At 45.5% G+C, this 17,175-nt stretch overlaps 1 protein-coding gene across 25 annotated transcripts in view; it reads right to left on the bottom strand.

Moving 5' to 3' along the window:
- Positions 1 to 512: 512 nt before the first annotated feature.
- Positions 513 to 17,175, bottom strand: part of Dst (dystonin) — a 396,685-nt gene continuing 380,022 nt past the window's right edge. For 9 of the 25 annotated variants that reach the window (XM_085836145.1, XM_085836174.1, XM_085836156.1 and 6 more), the window contains 12 exons: positions 15,878 to 16,007; positions 14,282 to 14,445; positions 13,213 to 13,375; positions 12,460 to 12,614; positions 12,228 to 12,302; positions 10,998 to 11,015; positions 8,395 to 8,512; positions 6,310 to 6,381; positions 5,194 to 5,396; positions 4,688 to 4,798; positions 1,598 to 1,721; positions 513 to 899 (listed from right to left, as the gene is read on the bottom strand). In XM_085836145.1, the coding sequence (XP_085692271.1) occupies positions 637 to 899; positions 1,598 to 1,721; positions 4,688 to 4,798; positions 5,194 to 5,396; positions 6,310 to 6,381; positions 8,395 to 8,512; positions 10,998 to 11,015; positions 12,228 to 12,302; positions 12,460 to 12,614; positions 13,213 to 13,375; positions 14,282 to 14,445; positions 15,878 to 16,007 (1,596 nt within the window). In that variant the 3' untranslated portion in view covers positions 513 to 636. The remainder of the gene's footprint in view (positions 900 to 1,597; positions 1,722 to 4,687; positions 4,799 to 5,193; positions 5,397 to 6,309; positions 6,382 to 8,394; positions 8,513 to 10,997; positions 11,016 to 12,227; positions 12,303 to 12,459; positions 12,615 to 13,212; positions 13,376 to 14,281; positions 14,446 to 15,877; positions 16,008 to 17,175) is intronic. The other 16 variants (XM_085836161.1, XM_085836191.1, XM_085836183.1 and 13 more) reach the window with 5 other exon arrangements.

Raw genomic sequence — 17,175 nt, 5'->3', positions numbered from 1 at the left:
GTAGAGACGGCGGATGCCCAGGGCGCGTCTGGCTGCGCCTGAAGCAGAGGCACAAGGACACTGGGAGGTGCGTGAACGCCATGGTACTGGCGGCTGCTTGAGGCGTTTTCCTGTGACTCTGATTCTCTCTTGGAGGCTGCTCGAAGAACTGCTTCTTGTTGTGTTTTTCCTTTTGTCTTCTAATTTACAGTTAGAGCATCGCAAAAAAATAAAAATAAAAAATAAATAAAAATACAATTCCCTGCTTGGTTTGTCAGCTGTTCAGAATCTCCATAAAAGGTGTCATGAGGTATCCCTTAATGTCAGCTATGTAGTGCTGTGGTTGTCAGAGAGAATGTGGACTTACCTGTAGGTACAGTAACTGACTTTTAGTGTATGGTCTACACGCGACAGTGCAGAAACATCAGTTCATGTTAAGTTCTTTCTTCCTTATCACATATGATGTGACTTTTACCCCCAGAAAATCTGACCAAAAAAGTCATACAGATCAAATAAAAAGACAAATACACAAATAAGGCCATCTGCAGAATTTAAAACTTGCCTCCTGCAATATTTCACAGTAATTTCTACATCGTATTTTACATCATTCGCTTAAATAGTAAATGCTCGGGGAAGGGCTGGTTGGAGCCAATTGCACTATCTCTTCGAAGACTTGTCTAATTTGCTGGCAGGTGACCTCCTCTGGGGTGTGGGGATTTTAGAAGGCTTGGCTGTGGATGGCCGAGAACCTGCTCGGGGCACAGGTCTGTGTGTCTGTGGGACGGTCTCCACGTCTGAGCACACAGACTGGATTTCTGAAATGTCAAAGTCGGACGCGTCGCTGCCTCGGCGGCTGCTGGCTCTGCTTCCAGCTTTGCTTCCCGCTCTGCTTCCTGGGCGGCTGGGAGTCTTCCTGGACTCTGGAGAGAGAGGACAGAGGACAGAGATGAGGAACATTTATCACTCATCTGCAATACTTTTACATCAACCTGTGCTTCTTGTGTAAAAATACCTTGGTCTTGAGGCTTTTCATGATCATGCAAGGGCAGGCAGCGTTCTAAGGAGACATTAAAGAATGACACCTACACTGATATACCAAAGTTAAATTCTGGCTTATCATGCGGACACCACTGGCTGTGGGAAGTGATGTCCCCTGAAGCCTCCTGGTACCAGGTGCCTGCAGACTCTCAGGTGCAAGCCTTGCCTGAGGGGAAGAGACTTAAAGAGTGTGAGAGTTGCCTCTCACGCTGAGCTCAGACCTTGGCAGTGCCGGCCAGTCACTGAGTTCACTACTCTGTGATGGAAGGCCTGGTGCCTGGGTTTCCCCAGTGACCTGGAAAAGCCCTACATGCTCCCTGGGTGGCAAAGAGGCTCCCAGAGCAAAGGGCACAGTACTGACTTATATCCTCACCCCATTCTCATTCTCTCCTCTCTCTCCTCCCTCTCTCTCCTCCCTCTCTCCTCTCTCCTCTCCCCCCCCCCCCCATCTCTCATGGATTAGTGTTTCATTTCATTTCAAAAGCACACGGCAACGTCAAAAACTTTCTCTTCAAATTAGGAAGAGAGGGCACTTTAGTCCTCAGGTCACTGTTGAGGGAAAGAGATATCACACACTCACCAGCGAACTGTGTTCGGACTCTGGCGGCTGCTGTCGTTATCAAGGTGCTGTCCTCCCCGGAGTGGAAGCCTTTCCCTGACAGGTACCCGGGTAGTCGCAGCTTGCTTCCTTGGATTGGTGTGCCCTGTGTGTTCGACCAGTGCAGAGAGCACGTAAGAGTTTGCCTAGGATGTTCCACTTTGCTTACGGTTGGACATCTAGACAAGCCCTCTGAAGGAGGTGGACACTCTTTAGATAAGCGAGGTGTGCGGGCCCCACCAGCTCCCCTCCTCCTTTTTTTTTAATTCTTACTCAGATAAAGGAAACTTTTAAAGAAAATGGCTTCGTGATAGAAGACAAAACACAAAAGCCATGGTGAGGAAACCAAGACTGATCAAACTGTGGGGTGTTAGTGTGCCTCAGATGGCATCGTCACAGGGTTAGACAGCTGCCGCTGGGGTGGGGACTGTGCAGAGGAGGGGACAGTGAGGGGACAGGGAGCTGGATGTTAGGTCTGACTGTTGCGCTGCCTTCAATGTGCTTAAGAAAATGAGGCAGACATTAAACAGAAACTGAGCGACAACCCTGAGATAAGAAAGCTTGGGCGGAAAACCCCTCAGAAAGGAAGCATGACCGTCCATCGTCACACCAGGTGGCCTGGCCACATGCAGCTTACAGGCAATACTTTGGAGACACTTCTTTCAAACTTAGAAGAGTCACTTGAGGAAGACATATGGAGCCATTTTAAGACAATATGCTAAGTCTAGCCTTACCATGTTTCTACATTGTGACATTTTAGAAATTCTCCTGAAGTTTAAAACAAAGCTCTGTTGGGTACCAGGGGTTTCTAGCTGCCAATGAACACACAGCCAAGGAGCCACAGAGAAAACAAAATCTACAAAACAATGACTGTGTTTTTAGAACCATTTCTCATTAGCACTGAAAATTCTTTTTTTTTTTTTTTTGGTTTCTTGAGACAGGGTTTCTCTGTGTAGCCCTGGCTGTCCTCGAACTCAGAGATCTGCCTGCCTCTGCCTCCCAAGTGCTGGGATTAAAGGCATGAGCCACCACTGCCCGGCTAGCACTGAAAATTCTTAATAGAGCATATGTACGACTTTTGATACTGATGTTTTCCTCAGACTTTGTATTTGTTGGTTTTAGTATGATTCTTACCCTCTACCTGTATATTCTATATCCAAAACTATGTGCAGGTGGTATTTTTTAACATACATGTAGCCCAGGTTGGCCTTAAACTCATTACGTAGCTGAGGCTGGTCCATGACTCTGACCCTCTCCCTTTCACACTCCAAGTCCTAGAATGGCGGGCAGGCCCCACCCATACTCAGCTCCAGAATATTACCTAGGTGTGACTTACACAGGTAAACATTCCTACTCTACCTTTATATCCATTAGCCAGTTAACCCGCACACCCACCACACTGCCCACTTGGGAGGAATGTCAACGGTCCACGAGGGAGCAAGCACCTACTGTGACTCTGTCACTAAGGGTCGTAGGAAAGCCAAGACCACCTGCCTTAGCCTGTGACTGCTTGGACTTTACTGTGTGCGCACACACTGCTCTTGAGATTCTGTGAGGCCTTCCTTTAAAATTGAACATACCTTCACATGAGTTCAGAGAATGGACTTAGGCCTTTATTCATGGGCATGCACACTACTGAGCCCATGCTGAGGCCTTGGGGCATGCTTGTCATCTTCCTTTACTGTCTTCCGCTTTGCTTTTGTGGGGTGTCTCACTGATTCACTAGCTTGTCTTTATCTGCCATTCTCCACCCTAAGTACCTTGCTTTTATGGGTCCTGGGGATAGGAACTCAGGTCTTATGTTTGTACAGCGGGTACTTTACCAACCAAGCCATTTCCCCAGCCCCTACTTTAATTAAATTCAAATTAAAAAAAAAAAGTGAACATAGAAATTTATCCCCAAACATTTAAAACCAGCATTGGTTTGAGGGCAAGGGCTTTTCAGCTTTTACATAATGGAGTCACAACAACTCAGACATTCTTGGTGTGATCTATGATTACTCCCACAAGTGGGAGCAAGTAGGAGTTTGGGACCCAGGGGAAGGAGGAGGAGGGAAGGGACATTTAAAGGGAGTCTGTGTTTGTTTCAGTCTTCCTACTTGGCTGCTCAGGGACTGGTACGGAGAAGAGAAGGCAAGGGACTTTCCTCTTCTACCTATTGTAATTAATGTGAGGATTAAGTAACTGGGAATCAGCCATGAAAACCTCACGGGCTTTTACAAAGCGCTTCTTTTCTAAAGGGCCTTGGCTTTCTTCCTAAGCATTAGGCCAAAAATAGCTCCTGATTTCCAAGAAAGGATGCTTAGGAACCCCTCCCTTTTACTGGGGTTTGGAGCAAGCACGTGAGACGGTGCCCACACTGATCAATTCATAGACGTTTCTTTGGAAAAATAGATGGCTGATTTTCAGTTGAAATGTGAACAGTTTAAATGTGAGTTAATCTTGGCAAATGGTATATTCCCTAAATATCTTCTCTCTGTACCTGCCATTTTGAGACGTTACAGAATGCTCAAGTAATATTAATTACTAAAATATAGTACAGACATCCTTTGAAAATGACAGTTAGCCTTCCATATTCCCACCCCTATCCCCGTGATGCCTGCACTTAGAACTGAGAACCAGGTCACACTGGGCTGGCATGAACAAGCAGAAATGAATGCACTAAGAGGGACAATCCATGGTGGACACTTGCTAAAATTCTGTTCCTAAGTAACTCTCCTACAAATGACATTGTTTCTGATTTTCATCTAAGGTAATGTGCTAAGTTTCTTGCTCAAATTGGCAAGCACATTCCACCAACATTAGAAAATGTTCATAAGCCTTGTCTATAACAGAGAGCAAAAGCCCAGGAGTGTGCGTATACAGCCTCAAGGTGTGGGCATGTCAAACCGCTGCTGTCTTTCCCCAGTACCCCTTACTCTCATGTCCCCTGAGAAACGGTTTTGCAGGAAGTTAACAGGAAGATGTAGTATTATCAGAAGTGCACACATCAGGGCAGTGGTGAGGCGGTGTTAGTAGGTGAGTGTCAGCCAGAGAAGGCTGTTAAGACTGCGGTCTGGGGCCTTACGATACCTCTGCGGATGACACGGGAAAGTCGGGGCATTCTGCTGCTTTACAGGGAGTTGACATTTTGCTGTTTGCCAACCATGGTTTACCATAATTGCGTGTTAAAGGATGGAGAATCTGCATGGAACAACGGTACATCAAATGTAAAGGGGAGCCAGTAAGAAACAAAGCCACAGAGAAGAGGTCTTCGTGGTGGAGTCACTTTACACAGGTAACGAAGGCAAGAGTAGACAGAGCTGATGACAAACCGGAATACCAAAACAAAATAAAAATTAAAAAAAAATAAAGCTTTAAACAGAAAACTCAACCTGAGAGACGACAAAGCCCCTAGACGGGTAACCCTGTACAGACAATGGCCTCATGGGTCATTGGACAGAACACCCTTAAAAATATGGAGCGAAGAGATACAAATGGATGTGGCTGGTCCACGACTACCAGGGAAATGAAACACCTGCCAGGATGCTGTGGATGAGGGGTGCGCTGGGAGAGAGGGCCACAGCCTGGAGGCCTACCTTGGGTGTGCTGGCGGCAGCAGGCACCTGTGGGGAGGCTGCCTGGCAGGCATGACTGGACGCGGAAGTGGATCTGTTGGGGGAAGCTCCTCTGGATGAAGGGCGAGATCGGCGGCCTCGCGGTCGGAAGGCGGCCATACCCTGGCTGGCACCATCTGCTAGGATGAACTTTTCCCGCAGCTCCATGTTGGTCCTTCCTTTAGCTGGATTGCACGCAGGCGGCCAAAAAAGTACAATGAACAGACAGGAAGAGAAAGCCTTCAGTCTCTGTGGGAGGGAGGGCACACCTGGCACCACACAGCACGCGGAGGACCTCGAGAACATCTTTTTGCCATGCCAGCTCCAACTCAGCATAACAAGAAGTTAAAAATGCATTCCTTCACAATGCATTCCTCTCAGAAACGAGGGACCATGGAGATGGGGAGGGGCGGGCTCACTCTAACACTAGACGCCAGCAGGAATAGCCAGTGTAAAACAAAGTCAGCATGAAAATGGAAAGCTCATGCTACCGTTAGTCCACCAGCTACGGATGCCCACACGTTGTCACCCTTACACCACACTGAGTAGACACTTCAGGAAGGCGGGGCCGTGTCTTTTACATGTATTGCTGAGGTCCGGAGAATGCCAGTATTTAGGATCGGGATTAAACAATTATTTAAAATCAGAGATGGCTTGTTAGTCATGAAGGTAACATAAAAGCTTTCAGAATTTTCACTCAAGTGAGGCAACTAGCATTTTAAGTTTTTGGCCTTTAAAAAAAAAAAAACAAACCCAAACCAAAACCAAACGGTTTTACCAACATGCAGTAACAGACACCAGACCCAGGAATCCACTAGAGGCCACCGGTGATGTAGCACTCACACAAACACATATGCACATGGAGAACACTCCACGAGGACCCGATGGGCAACGTGTTAGCATGTGCTTGATCGCTTGTGTAACACTGAGCGTGTTGCGTTTTCAGAGTTTATGACTAGAAGCCCCAGCTCGCTGCATGTGAGTTAAGCCATACGCGTGAATGAAGCGTATTAATATTAAAACAAATCATGAAAGCAGGAATGTGAAGGTGAAAGAGAGAAAAGGGAGGGGAGGAGCCAAGGGGTGGGGGGTGCCGACCTAGAGTAGGCTGAGTAGCAGTAATTGAAGAGTTTGATTCCGAACGCAACATTTTACTCCCGTGATGGTGAACTAGAAGAAACGACACAGGATTCCGGTCACATTAAAGAATGCTGTTAGCAGAGGAAACAAAGTACAGTGGTTGGATGTGCAGAGGGAGCTCAGACCCAGCTTTTAGCACACAGTTAGGAGAGAAGGCACATCAGGAGAAGCAGCCCTGCAAGGTCCAACTCAACCGGGAAGAAACAGCTGCAAAGGCTCAGCCAGCCATGCTAGCCCGTCCCCCTCAGGACGCTTTGTATCTCCACTGTGGTGTCCTACTCAGAGCTGCCTTTACCTTGGGCTGCACTCTTTGCAGAGTGCAGTCCATTGTGTGCAGTCCAAATGACACAATGGGCTTTAAAGGAGCTGAGGGACTTCTATCACCTGGCTGATGCTGTACCCATCTCAAGGGTGCAGTGTAAGAACCCTACTGATGTGTATGTGGTGAGCAAGCCCACTGCAATTCCAGTCACAGAAAAGTGTAACACAGTTGCAGATAGGACAAAAAAAAAAAATGCTGTAGCACTGCCAACAAAGACTAGGTTGCTTTTTTATGTTCTTACTGTATTATTGGAGCACATCGTTTTTCTACGTCTAAGAAGCTTTCTGTGGAACAGCATGCTGTGTCAGACCAGCAGCAGCTGTATGCATCTTACAGTAACTGCACTTTCTAGTTGTATAATTTTAATTTTGTGCTCAATTCTGTCTCTTTTTGTTTTATTCACACCACACCCTCACACACAGGCATGCACACACACATATTCACATACATGCACACACATATACACACAAAGACACACATGCACACACATGTACACACACACATATATACACAAATACACATACATATACACAGAAACACACATCCACACACCAGAAACACACATCCACACACACACACATCCACCATATATCCCTGTGTGTAAAACCATTAGGTGTCCCTTGTGCTTGACAACACATTGCTCAGACACATCCCCAGTGTTTGGTAAGTGTGGCTGATGAATCAGGAGTGCCACACCTTGCTGCGCTTCTCTCTATGCGGCATCTTTAGCTAACAGAGAGCAGGGCTACCGTGTGGCTGTGCAGCTGGGTGTGCTGGCCTTGATAAGACAGGCCTGGTAACTCGGACAGGGCTCTTCCAGATGCCAGCACTGAAAGAAGGCTCCCTGCTTGGCTCGCCACTTGGCAGCCTCACAGGCAAAGCTGGAACAGACATTTTTAAAGGACTCACAGATTAAAACAGGTCACCACAATCCTACTGTTTTCTTTTGTAAAGTCAGAAAGTAGCGTGTGCTTACTGAGTGGGTGGCAACTAATTGCAAACTGTAATCAGATATGCCTGTGACCAACTAAGAATCTAATAACTACAAGGCATTAGAAACAGGATGGTCAGGGCTGGTGGGATGGTTCGGTGGTTAAGTTAACCTCTCTGCTCTTGCCTTGGAGGGCTTGAGTTTGGTCTCAGTGCCCATGAGTAGCTCACCACCACCTGCAACTCCAACTCTAGAGGATCTGATACCTCTGGTCTCTGTGGACATTGGCACATACATACACATACCACACACATAAATATAATTACAAATAATACTATAATCTCAGAGACAAAATAGGAATATTAGAAGCTAAAACTTCTAGACTGGTAAAGAAAGCCACAATACAATATTTACATTTCCAATATCTTGCTATTCAACTTCCAAGTGTTTGCTCTTGTTTTTAAGTACCATGCCTCCGTCCCCCTCATTTCATAAAACTCTGACTTTTAAATGTTTACTCTCTAGTATTCTGTCACGGTGAATGGAAATATCCATTCTGAAAACCGTAGACAGGAAGGTCTCGCACAGGAAATCCAAACTGTATTTCCTACCTACCTGTCTGAAATGTATTCCATTAGTGGAAAAATGAAAGAGAGAGACGGCATTTTACAAGCCATCGGGATCTATCGGCTGTGGGACTCAGACTGGCCTCAGTTTGCTTTCAGTGTGGGAACACCCGACACGATTGTGCGTTCATGGTGCTGACAGCTTGGCAAAAGGGTCTCCTTACCCCTGCAGGGATCATTTTTCACTAAGAACTCATCCAGAGCCATCCATCCGCCTCCAACACGAACCATCACCGTGCTTCGCAGGATCCGAACCAGCCGCAGCTGCTGGGAGTCTCCAAACTAGACAGCAGAGAGAGAAAGGACCTCTGTTTGTCAGTACTGACTCGAAGCTCAAAGGCGGCATGCAGCTTGCGGTAGCGTAAGCAACCAGCTTGAGTGCTGGCTTAGTTCACGGTGATTAATTAGTGAAATCTCAAAGGGATTTGTAACGGTCTACATTAGATTGCTGCATGCCGATTTAGCCCAAAGGAAACAGTTTGGAAAAAAAAAAAAAAAGATCACAAAGGTTAATCAAGTATAATGTTGAAGCTTTGTGCTAAAGTTACAATTTTTTTCTTTCTTGTGACAGTAACAACACTCACAAGGCAAGAACAGTGAATGTCTCCAGAAGTTAAGCACAGCCATGACAATAAGCGCAGGTCCCCTTGCCCAGGGCTCCCCCAAAACGAGGTGTTCCTAAGGATTTCACCAACCTGATTCTCAAGTTAAAAGCGCTCTCCTCTTGAGATACGTGTGTGGGGAAAATCTTAAGCTCCTTTGTTGTTTTTAGCAAAGTTCTGACTTGGAGAATAGAGTAATGAATGCTGTGACTAGTAAGAATCCCTCTCTAATGGTCTGGCAAGCCAATTAGCTAGAGTTTGGATTAACCCTGCCACTTTATATTACTGCAACCTCAAGATAGGTACTGACAAATTATTAACGACACAGCTTTCAGATCTAAAAGGCTTTTCTCAGAGCTGTCTGTACCACTGGTACACTCCTCTGTGAGGTGCCAATCCTTCGGATGTGTGCAGACTCTGCAAGGCGTCAGCAAGTGCTAGGATGCGGGCGGCTCTGATTATGGGTGTCCATGATTTGAAAGTCTGTGAGAGATAATTTTCATACCTGGAAATCATTCCTAAGAGGCTCAGGTCCAACTGTGAAAAACCACTGTACTGAATTTCACACTTACCAACTTTGCAAGTAATAAAGAAAACAAACGAACGGTTGGCGAGATGCCAACAGTTTCTTGGCGTGCACTACGGTGAGACACCCTGCTACTTTTCTATAATCCTTAAAGCTGCACTTTGGGATGAGAACCCTAACAAAAAGCTGCAGACTCCATTCAGGGACCTGAACTCAGAAGGCCACAGAAATGTCCAGCAGGGACTCGAGTGGCGTACACTGCATCTCTGGTTGCGGCTCTTCCTAAATTTGATAATTCTTTAAACACCAAAACTTAAATATCTCTATGCATGAACTGCTTCTGAAATGTAAGCTTAAAAATGGAAACCTGTGTTTATATTGTTAGAGACAAAAATCTGTGCTGCTAGTAAGCAAAAGGCAAAGGGGGCGTGAAGAAAATTACCCTTAAGGAACCAGATAATTGGATCAGATAAATCTTGTTCAAGACCAGGTTCAAAATTAGACTTGAGGAAACAGCTAAAAATGCTTTATAAGATGCTATTTTGGTTCTACTAAACGCAATACTCCTGATTGTATTTTTAAAAGGTATTCTCCAGACAACTAACGGTGTCTTTAGAAGTCCTCTAATTTTCCCAAGGCCAAACCATGACATGAGAAAATCAGACTAACGTTGTTCCTCGTGCTTTCAGCACATAATATCTTTGAAGGCAAGTATTTCTCTCATTTTCTATGAAAAGGAAAGATATTACCAGCCTACCTGCTGACTCAGAAAATGCCAAGCACGAAGAAGTGACATTTTACCTGTTATTAACAGAGAGATGCTTTACCCTGCCTTCATCCTTAATTATCCCACGGTACCCCATAAACAGAGATGACTACGATGTGCCAAGGAAAAATGTTTCCTGAGAAAACTCTACCCGAGGTAATGGAACCATTTTACTATAAACATCTGCTTACGGGAAACTGAAGGGGAAGAGGTAATTTGCAACTTCAGACACAGTGGCCAGAGCCTGGTGCAGCATGCACAGTGCCTGCACAGGTCTGCACCAGGTCCTCAGTGCATGTGACACAGCTGTTTCAGTTTCATGATTTTACGGATGGCCTGGTAAACATTTGGTCAAGACAGCAAAAGACACGACCTGGCATGCACCACTGTAAACCAGTAACTCAGAACAAGGTAATTATGGGGCAAGCATGTGTCACTCACGGGCCCTATGAGGACCTCTTGGTATTGTGCCTTCCCATGGTCCCTGCTTGGTGCTACTGTATACCATATGTCCTGAACAGTCAGACACACTGATGTCTGGAGAATCAAGTTTGTGTACCGGCATAGACCTCGTTAAGAGCGTTATGAAAAGTGGGGCTTGAACACTGGGCTTGCATTTCGCCCGAGCGAGCTAAGCAGCCACAGTTCATTATCTGGTTTGCTTAGGAGTAATCTTCTCATCTGAGGCACAAAGCGAGAGAGGAATCCTGGACCGAGGCTGTGGTAAGTGCTGACAGAAACTGCACACCAACCAACACTGCAGTAGCTAGCAAGACAGCATGGAAGGACGGGCCACAGCAAGCTTTGATGACTATGAATTAAAGACTCAAAAAAAAAAAATCATTGGGAACTTGAGATTCCACTGGTTTATACCTGATTTCCCAGGAAGAACTGATAAAACAATGAAAAATGCAAGAAAGACAAAATTAGTTCAAAAGGGAACATTCTAGATCTCGCTCTCTCTCTCACACACACACACTCCCACTCAGTCTCTCTCACACACATATGCACACTCACACCCTGTACTTCAGGATGCAGTATTTAGTTTCGAGATGTGAGGGTTCCCATTTGCTCTGATTTCAAACAAAACCATTTTTTTTTTTTTAATTTTACAAATTTACTGAAAAAAAAAAAAAAAAAAGCTCCAGACTTCAAATTGAACTTAGAAGTTTCAAATAGAAACCTTTAAAGTTTAAACAGTTGAAGTTTTCAAACTGAAGTCAGAGCGGTGGTAGATGAGCACTTTTGTACAGCGCAAATGCACTGCATTTGTAAGTACCGCGTAAGGACCTTCAGCAAGGCTCCTCCTAGCTGCTTACTGGGAGATGAACAAAGACAGAATGGTAAAACCACGCTGCTCTGCTTTATGTGATCTGCATCCTTTTATATTCTGAGCGAAAGCCAAAGTTCCTACACAAATGGGAGAAATAGAAGCGTCTTCATAGTTATAAAACGGATGATTTTTAATTTTTAGAAAAAAAAAGGTAACAAAATTTTAACTCCGTGGTTTTGGTCTGGAGTAGCTGTTGTTTAGACCCTGGAAGTTTACCTCTAATCACTATAAAGTAAGAGGTAATGTGGGACAGACCGAATATATGACTTGAATATTTACTTTTAGTAATTTGTAATTACTAATATGCCTAAATTAGTAATTAGGTAAGTGAGGGCACTGCCACCAAGCCCGAGGGCCTGAGTTCAAGTCCTACAACTCATACAGCAGGAGACAACTGACTCCCCCTAAGATGTCCTCTGACCGCTATGCATGTGGTGGCATATAAAACACATATGTACACACACGCACACATACACAAACACGTACAGTAAATAGACAAATATAAAAAAAGATTACAGGTTTTTCTGCATATTATAGATGTTAAAAAATATGGCCTGCTAATCAACTCAAGCTCCCTATGGAACATATGGATTACATAATTTGAAAAGTCATGTGATTTAAAATGAGAAAGAACGGTGGAGTTATAGTTTTGTACACCGTATGTCTTGAGACGACGTGCGAACAGTTAGGATTCTTAGCAAACAGCAGTGGTCCCACTGACACGCACTTCTGTCCTCGGAAGGGCAGGAGTCAACTGAGACACCACTCACCCTGTATTTGTTATCGCCGATCTGTTCAACTTGGAATCGCTTGGCACACTTACACTTGGCTACCTGCCTCGTGACCTGTCAAAGACAAAGGTACGACATTCATGTTAACCTCAGAACTTCATGGCACGTGCGGGTGTGTGTGTGTGTGTGTGTGAGGGGGTTAGAAACCGGTGAGCTGGTTGTGCGGGGTCGCCCGGACGCCCAGCTGCAGCAGAAGGCCAACGGTGAGTACCTCGTCCTCAATTTTGTCAGCATCCGTGATGGGTTTGTACGCATCTTTGTTTGGATGCAGAGCGGCCACGAATTCATAGTAGTCAATGTACCCGTCACCATCTCTGTCAAAGATGTCTGCCACGGCGCTCATCTCCAGGCGACTGGTAGGAAACTCTGAAATGTACCAAGCGATGCTAGTAAGGTGGTTTGTTAGTTATAGCTTAAGATGCATTTGACTGCGTACTTTGATATTAATGTGGCTCGTCAGGGTGATCACCTCATTTCTAGCAGTAAGTGAATGTATACGATGCAAATTTATCTTCAAGAAGTAGGGGGAGGGTCTGGAGAGACCCTCAGCGGTTAGCAGCACCTGTTGCTTCTGTCGAGTTGCCAAACAAGCTGACTCAGGGCACTCACGTCCTATTAATGTGATTATCAGATCAGAATCATTAACTAGGATGATCAAGAAATCCATACTTAGGGATTTACTCTTAAGTGCCAGCTAACACACAAGACTTTTACAATCAAATATTTTAATTTATACTCATAACACAGCTTGAGGAGAGCAAAGGGATATTCCTGTGGCCACACAAAACACTGGTGTATCTGATTCGAGAGCTCGGAGTATTACATGTTCTTCAGAGCTGCTGTGTTCCCAGTCAGGTTAGAAGGCAACACTTTGCTAGCAACACAAGATTATTAGCGCCAGTGTCTTACACTGTGCCTAGTTTCTGTCCAAACTCCTAAAGCTATTGCATGTCTCGGCACTTACTGGAGGAGAGAATGCCGTCGATGAATTCCTGCCGCGTGATCTTTCCATCCTGGTCCTTATCAATTCTCCGGAAGAAATCCATCACTCTCGATTTCTTATGGTTCATCCACCTCATGTACTTTTTCCGCCAGATGTCGAAATCGAAGTTGGCAAATTCCCTCAGCTAGAAAAAGCGAAAGTTTTGGCTGTTGTCAATGCTGTGCTTGAACAGTCTGTAGAACTCGCCTTTATTCTTGACAATTTTACACACGTACACAACGAACTACCACCATCATAGCTACTCTAGGTTCTCCTCTCTAAATCTCATGTCCCCAACCTGCCCCCTCCCAACCCCCCCCCCATAATAACCCATTAAACACACTCAGTGATGCCTCTGCATGTATGGGTGTGAGCAGCAAATTCCATTTTCTGTTGGCTGAATAAAGTCACTGATGACGGTCTCCAGGTGATATACATCTCTCCCATTTCAAAGAAGGTATGATTTTATAAGTGACTCTTTATAAAGTATATTTCATTATGCCACTGATTTTTCTTTGTGAATAAAAGCCCTACGTTGAAAACTGCTCAAGGCACCAGTCATGGACGTGTGCGCCCAGAGTGGCAGCCAGAGCTTAGTGAAGATGCAGGTCTTGGCGTGTACCCATCCAGTCCTTCCGTCCTACCAGCTACCTCCATTTGCTTGGCCATCTAATGTTTCCAAATTTCACAACATAAAGAACTAAAACCTTCCATCACAGGGTATGTATGAGAATAGATGTATTCCAGCCAGCAGCAGACCTGCCAAGTTAGAAAGCCTTTCTCCGAGACCAGCATCCGGTGGCTAAGATTTACGAGTTTTCTACCTTTTGGTTCCCTGGGTCCTGAATCCCACAGAGGAGTGTCTTACAGAAACAGGGACAATCAGAATGTTCGTTTTGGGAGAGCACTAGCACTCAGAGGGCGAGACTTTGCTTATGGGAGAGAAAGCCATGCTTTTGCTTTTGAGTAGCGCAGCCCGAGGTGCAGACCAGAGTGGGGACAACGTGGAGACGGAGGGGGACAGAGCAGGGACAGAGCGGGAGTTTCTGACCTCCTCCAGCCTGTCCAGGGCGTCGTTGAGCTTCCTCCTCCTTTCCAAGGCCAGGAGCCAGACCTGCTGCCACTTGCTCACCAGCAGGTTAACCCTGGGGTTCTTGGTTTCGATTTGTGTCTGTGAGCCAGATGGATATAAGCCCGAGGCTGGGAAGCGTTTCCCTGTTAAAACACAACTTCAGGTCAGGATGGCGGAACATCTGGGGTGCTGACAGGCACTGAGATGGGTGGAGATTTTAGCTCCTAATGGAGACTGACTTTAACTACTGTGTTCGGCAAAGGCAAGCACCCCACCCTAGCTATTCTTATCAAGGTTCACATTCTGATCTCATGCGCTGCCAAAATGTATCTCGGCGGGGGCCACTTAAGCACTGGGAACTCTGTAAAGGCAATGCTTCAAATGTGTTTTCTATGGACATCCATGCTGAAGGAGCACAGGGAGGCACATTAAGTGGGTTCCAGGCACCCGCCCTTCTGAGAGAAGAAGGCTGAAAAGTGGCGTCCTCAGAACCAGAGCGGGATGCTTCACCAATGACAACCAAGCCAAGAAGGCCTCAAACCCATTCTCCACAGAGCACGTACACTTCCTCTCATATGTACACATCCACGTTGACCGAGTTAACACGCTCCTGTCTGGCGGTCTTCACAAGTGTCCGCAGTTGCATAAAACGATGCGCACAGCGCATTCCTCCCAGGTAACTAAATGGCTACACGTGGCCTAGAAAAATGATTGGCTTAAGATCACACTCCATTCAGGCTCAAGTTCATGAGGGAAATTACATGCTGGAAAGTATGCAACTGCTCCAGGGTGTGTGCTAGCTCCTTCCGTCCAACCGACGACTGTTACAGAGTATCGTCTTTTGCAGAGGAGGAAACCCTAGCTAAGAACTAGGTAAACTGTTCAATTAGGCTTCCCAGCTGGTCCCAGGTAGGGACAGCAAGGCGCCTTCAGCATTTCATTTATACAATTGCCTAGTCCCCTTGAGAGGATTGTAATCACAGCAGCTCTGCTCCCACTTAAAAACAACAACAACAACAACAACACAAAACAAAACAAACTAGCTAATACACCATTCAAAAATATACAAAATGTACTACATTGTAGACTGTGCTTGTTAACATTCTCGGGCTAACAGCTACCATTCTGAATGCCGTCTTGTGGGTTACAACTCTTAGGGGATTAGTAAAGAGAGAGGCAGCCACAGGCGCATCAACAGAGCCCAAGCCTGCTCTCCACCCAGATCAGGGTCAGTTTTGGTTGGTTGCTACTTCTACACCAGAGGAGAATGAAGCGGTTCCAAGAGGTGATTGTCTGGATCCTTGTAGCCTTCCCCAGTTTCTTCTCCAATCTGAGAGGTGTACTTTAAACAAAGTTAAACAGAGGTACCTAAGTGCAGCCTTTTATTTCACTTCAAAACAAACAAACAAACAAGGCTAAAAAAAACCTTAAAGGCCACATTTTCTTTAGAAAACCTTTAAAAGTGGACTGCTCACATGGAGTTCTCTTTCTCTCAGATTTCAAACGCTAAGTCAAACGGAAAGGGAACTGGCTTGTTCAGCCACCTTCATTTTTAATAACCTGCCCCCAGCTTACTTCCGGCTCGTCCCTTGTCCAAGACGGGGATGTGAGACTGTAATGAGGGAGGGTCAGCGGCCCTCCTCTTATAGGTCTTGGTAACTTTATCAACGTCGGGCTGTTTTCTGGTCATTTCTTCCATGAAGGTCTGAAAGCGAAAACGGTGTCAATTAAATCACGGTATAAATTAAAACCATGGGTGAAAGGGCTGTGCCGTCATTTTAAAAGGATTATCCCATTAAGCGACTGTGACAGCCGGCGCTTTCACTGATTTCCGGAGAAGGTAAAGCCTGACACCGGACCAAAGGCAAGTTCAAATAAAAAACAAAACTGTCAATCACTTTTCAGTTAGAAAAAACAACATCTGCAGGCCATCCTAGCTATCGGCATCAACTCCATCTCAATATCCAAGGTCTTCCACCAGGGGTTTAGGTGAACATGTTCCTGCTGCGGTGCATTCCTCCCACACGGTTTAAAAAACCTTGAATTGCTTTGCACACAGTGGTGGAAGATGGCCATGTTAAACACAGAGATTCCTACTGGTCCCAGGGAGCAGTGAGATTAGTGCGGTACATTTAAAAAGTTACATTTGAAAAGGCTCAGTATCCTGCTACTCCTCATTGCATCTCCTCGGCTTCTTGTTACTGCCGACTGGTCCCTACACGTTGGGTATGTTGGCTGAGGAAAGGCAGAGGCTGCGGTCAAGAGTGATGGGAAAACATAAGGCAGACAAATGTTTCTTATGTTGGGAAACTTGAGCCACCGTGATAATTATAATATCCACATAACCTGGGATGCTTTGGGCCAGGTCGATACCAATAACACAGATCTAACATTTTAAAATTCTGTTTTTAGTTGTGTGTGTATGTTGTTGCTTGTCAATATGCACACCACCTGTGTGTAATGCCTGCAGAGGCCAGAAGAGGGCGCTGCAATTCCTGAAACTGAATTTACATGTGGTTTTGAGGAACTGAATTTAGTTCCTAAGTGTTCTTAACCTTTGAGCCATATCTCCAGCTCCAGTAAACATTCTATGAATCAGGGCACACAGAAAGCCATCATTTCAGCATTTAGAACAGGTGGAGTGCTCAGGGTGAGTAGTCACTCTGAGGACGAGAAGGCACCCCCTTTCTAAGTAGGCTGCATTGGAATATTCATGGTTGTTCATCTGAGAAGACAGAGGAAAAGCAGATATGAAACAAGGAAGTAAGTGCAGGCCAGGGCCACAGCAATGAGATCAGACTGCCCAGAGGGAGAGTCAAGTTAAAATAAGAGCAGCTGTAATGCAGCTGCAGGCCAAGAGGCTCACTAGTCTG

Source organism: Mus caroli, unplaced genomic scaffold (assembly GCF_978045245.1).
Source record: "Mus caroli unplaced genomic scaffold, Mus_caroli_1 scaffold_1, whole genome shotgun sequence".
Taxonomy (NCBI): domain Eukaryota; kingdom Metazoa; phylum Chordata; class Mammalia; order Rodentia; family Muridae; genus Mus; species Mus caroli.
This window is presented reverse-complemented; position numbering and strand designations above follow the sequence as displayed.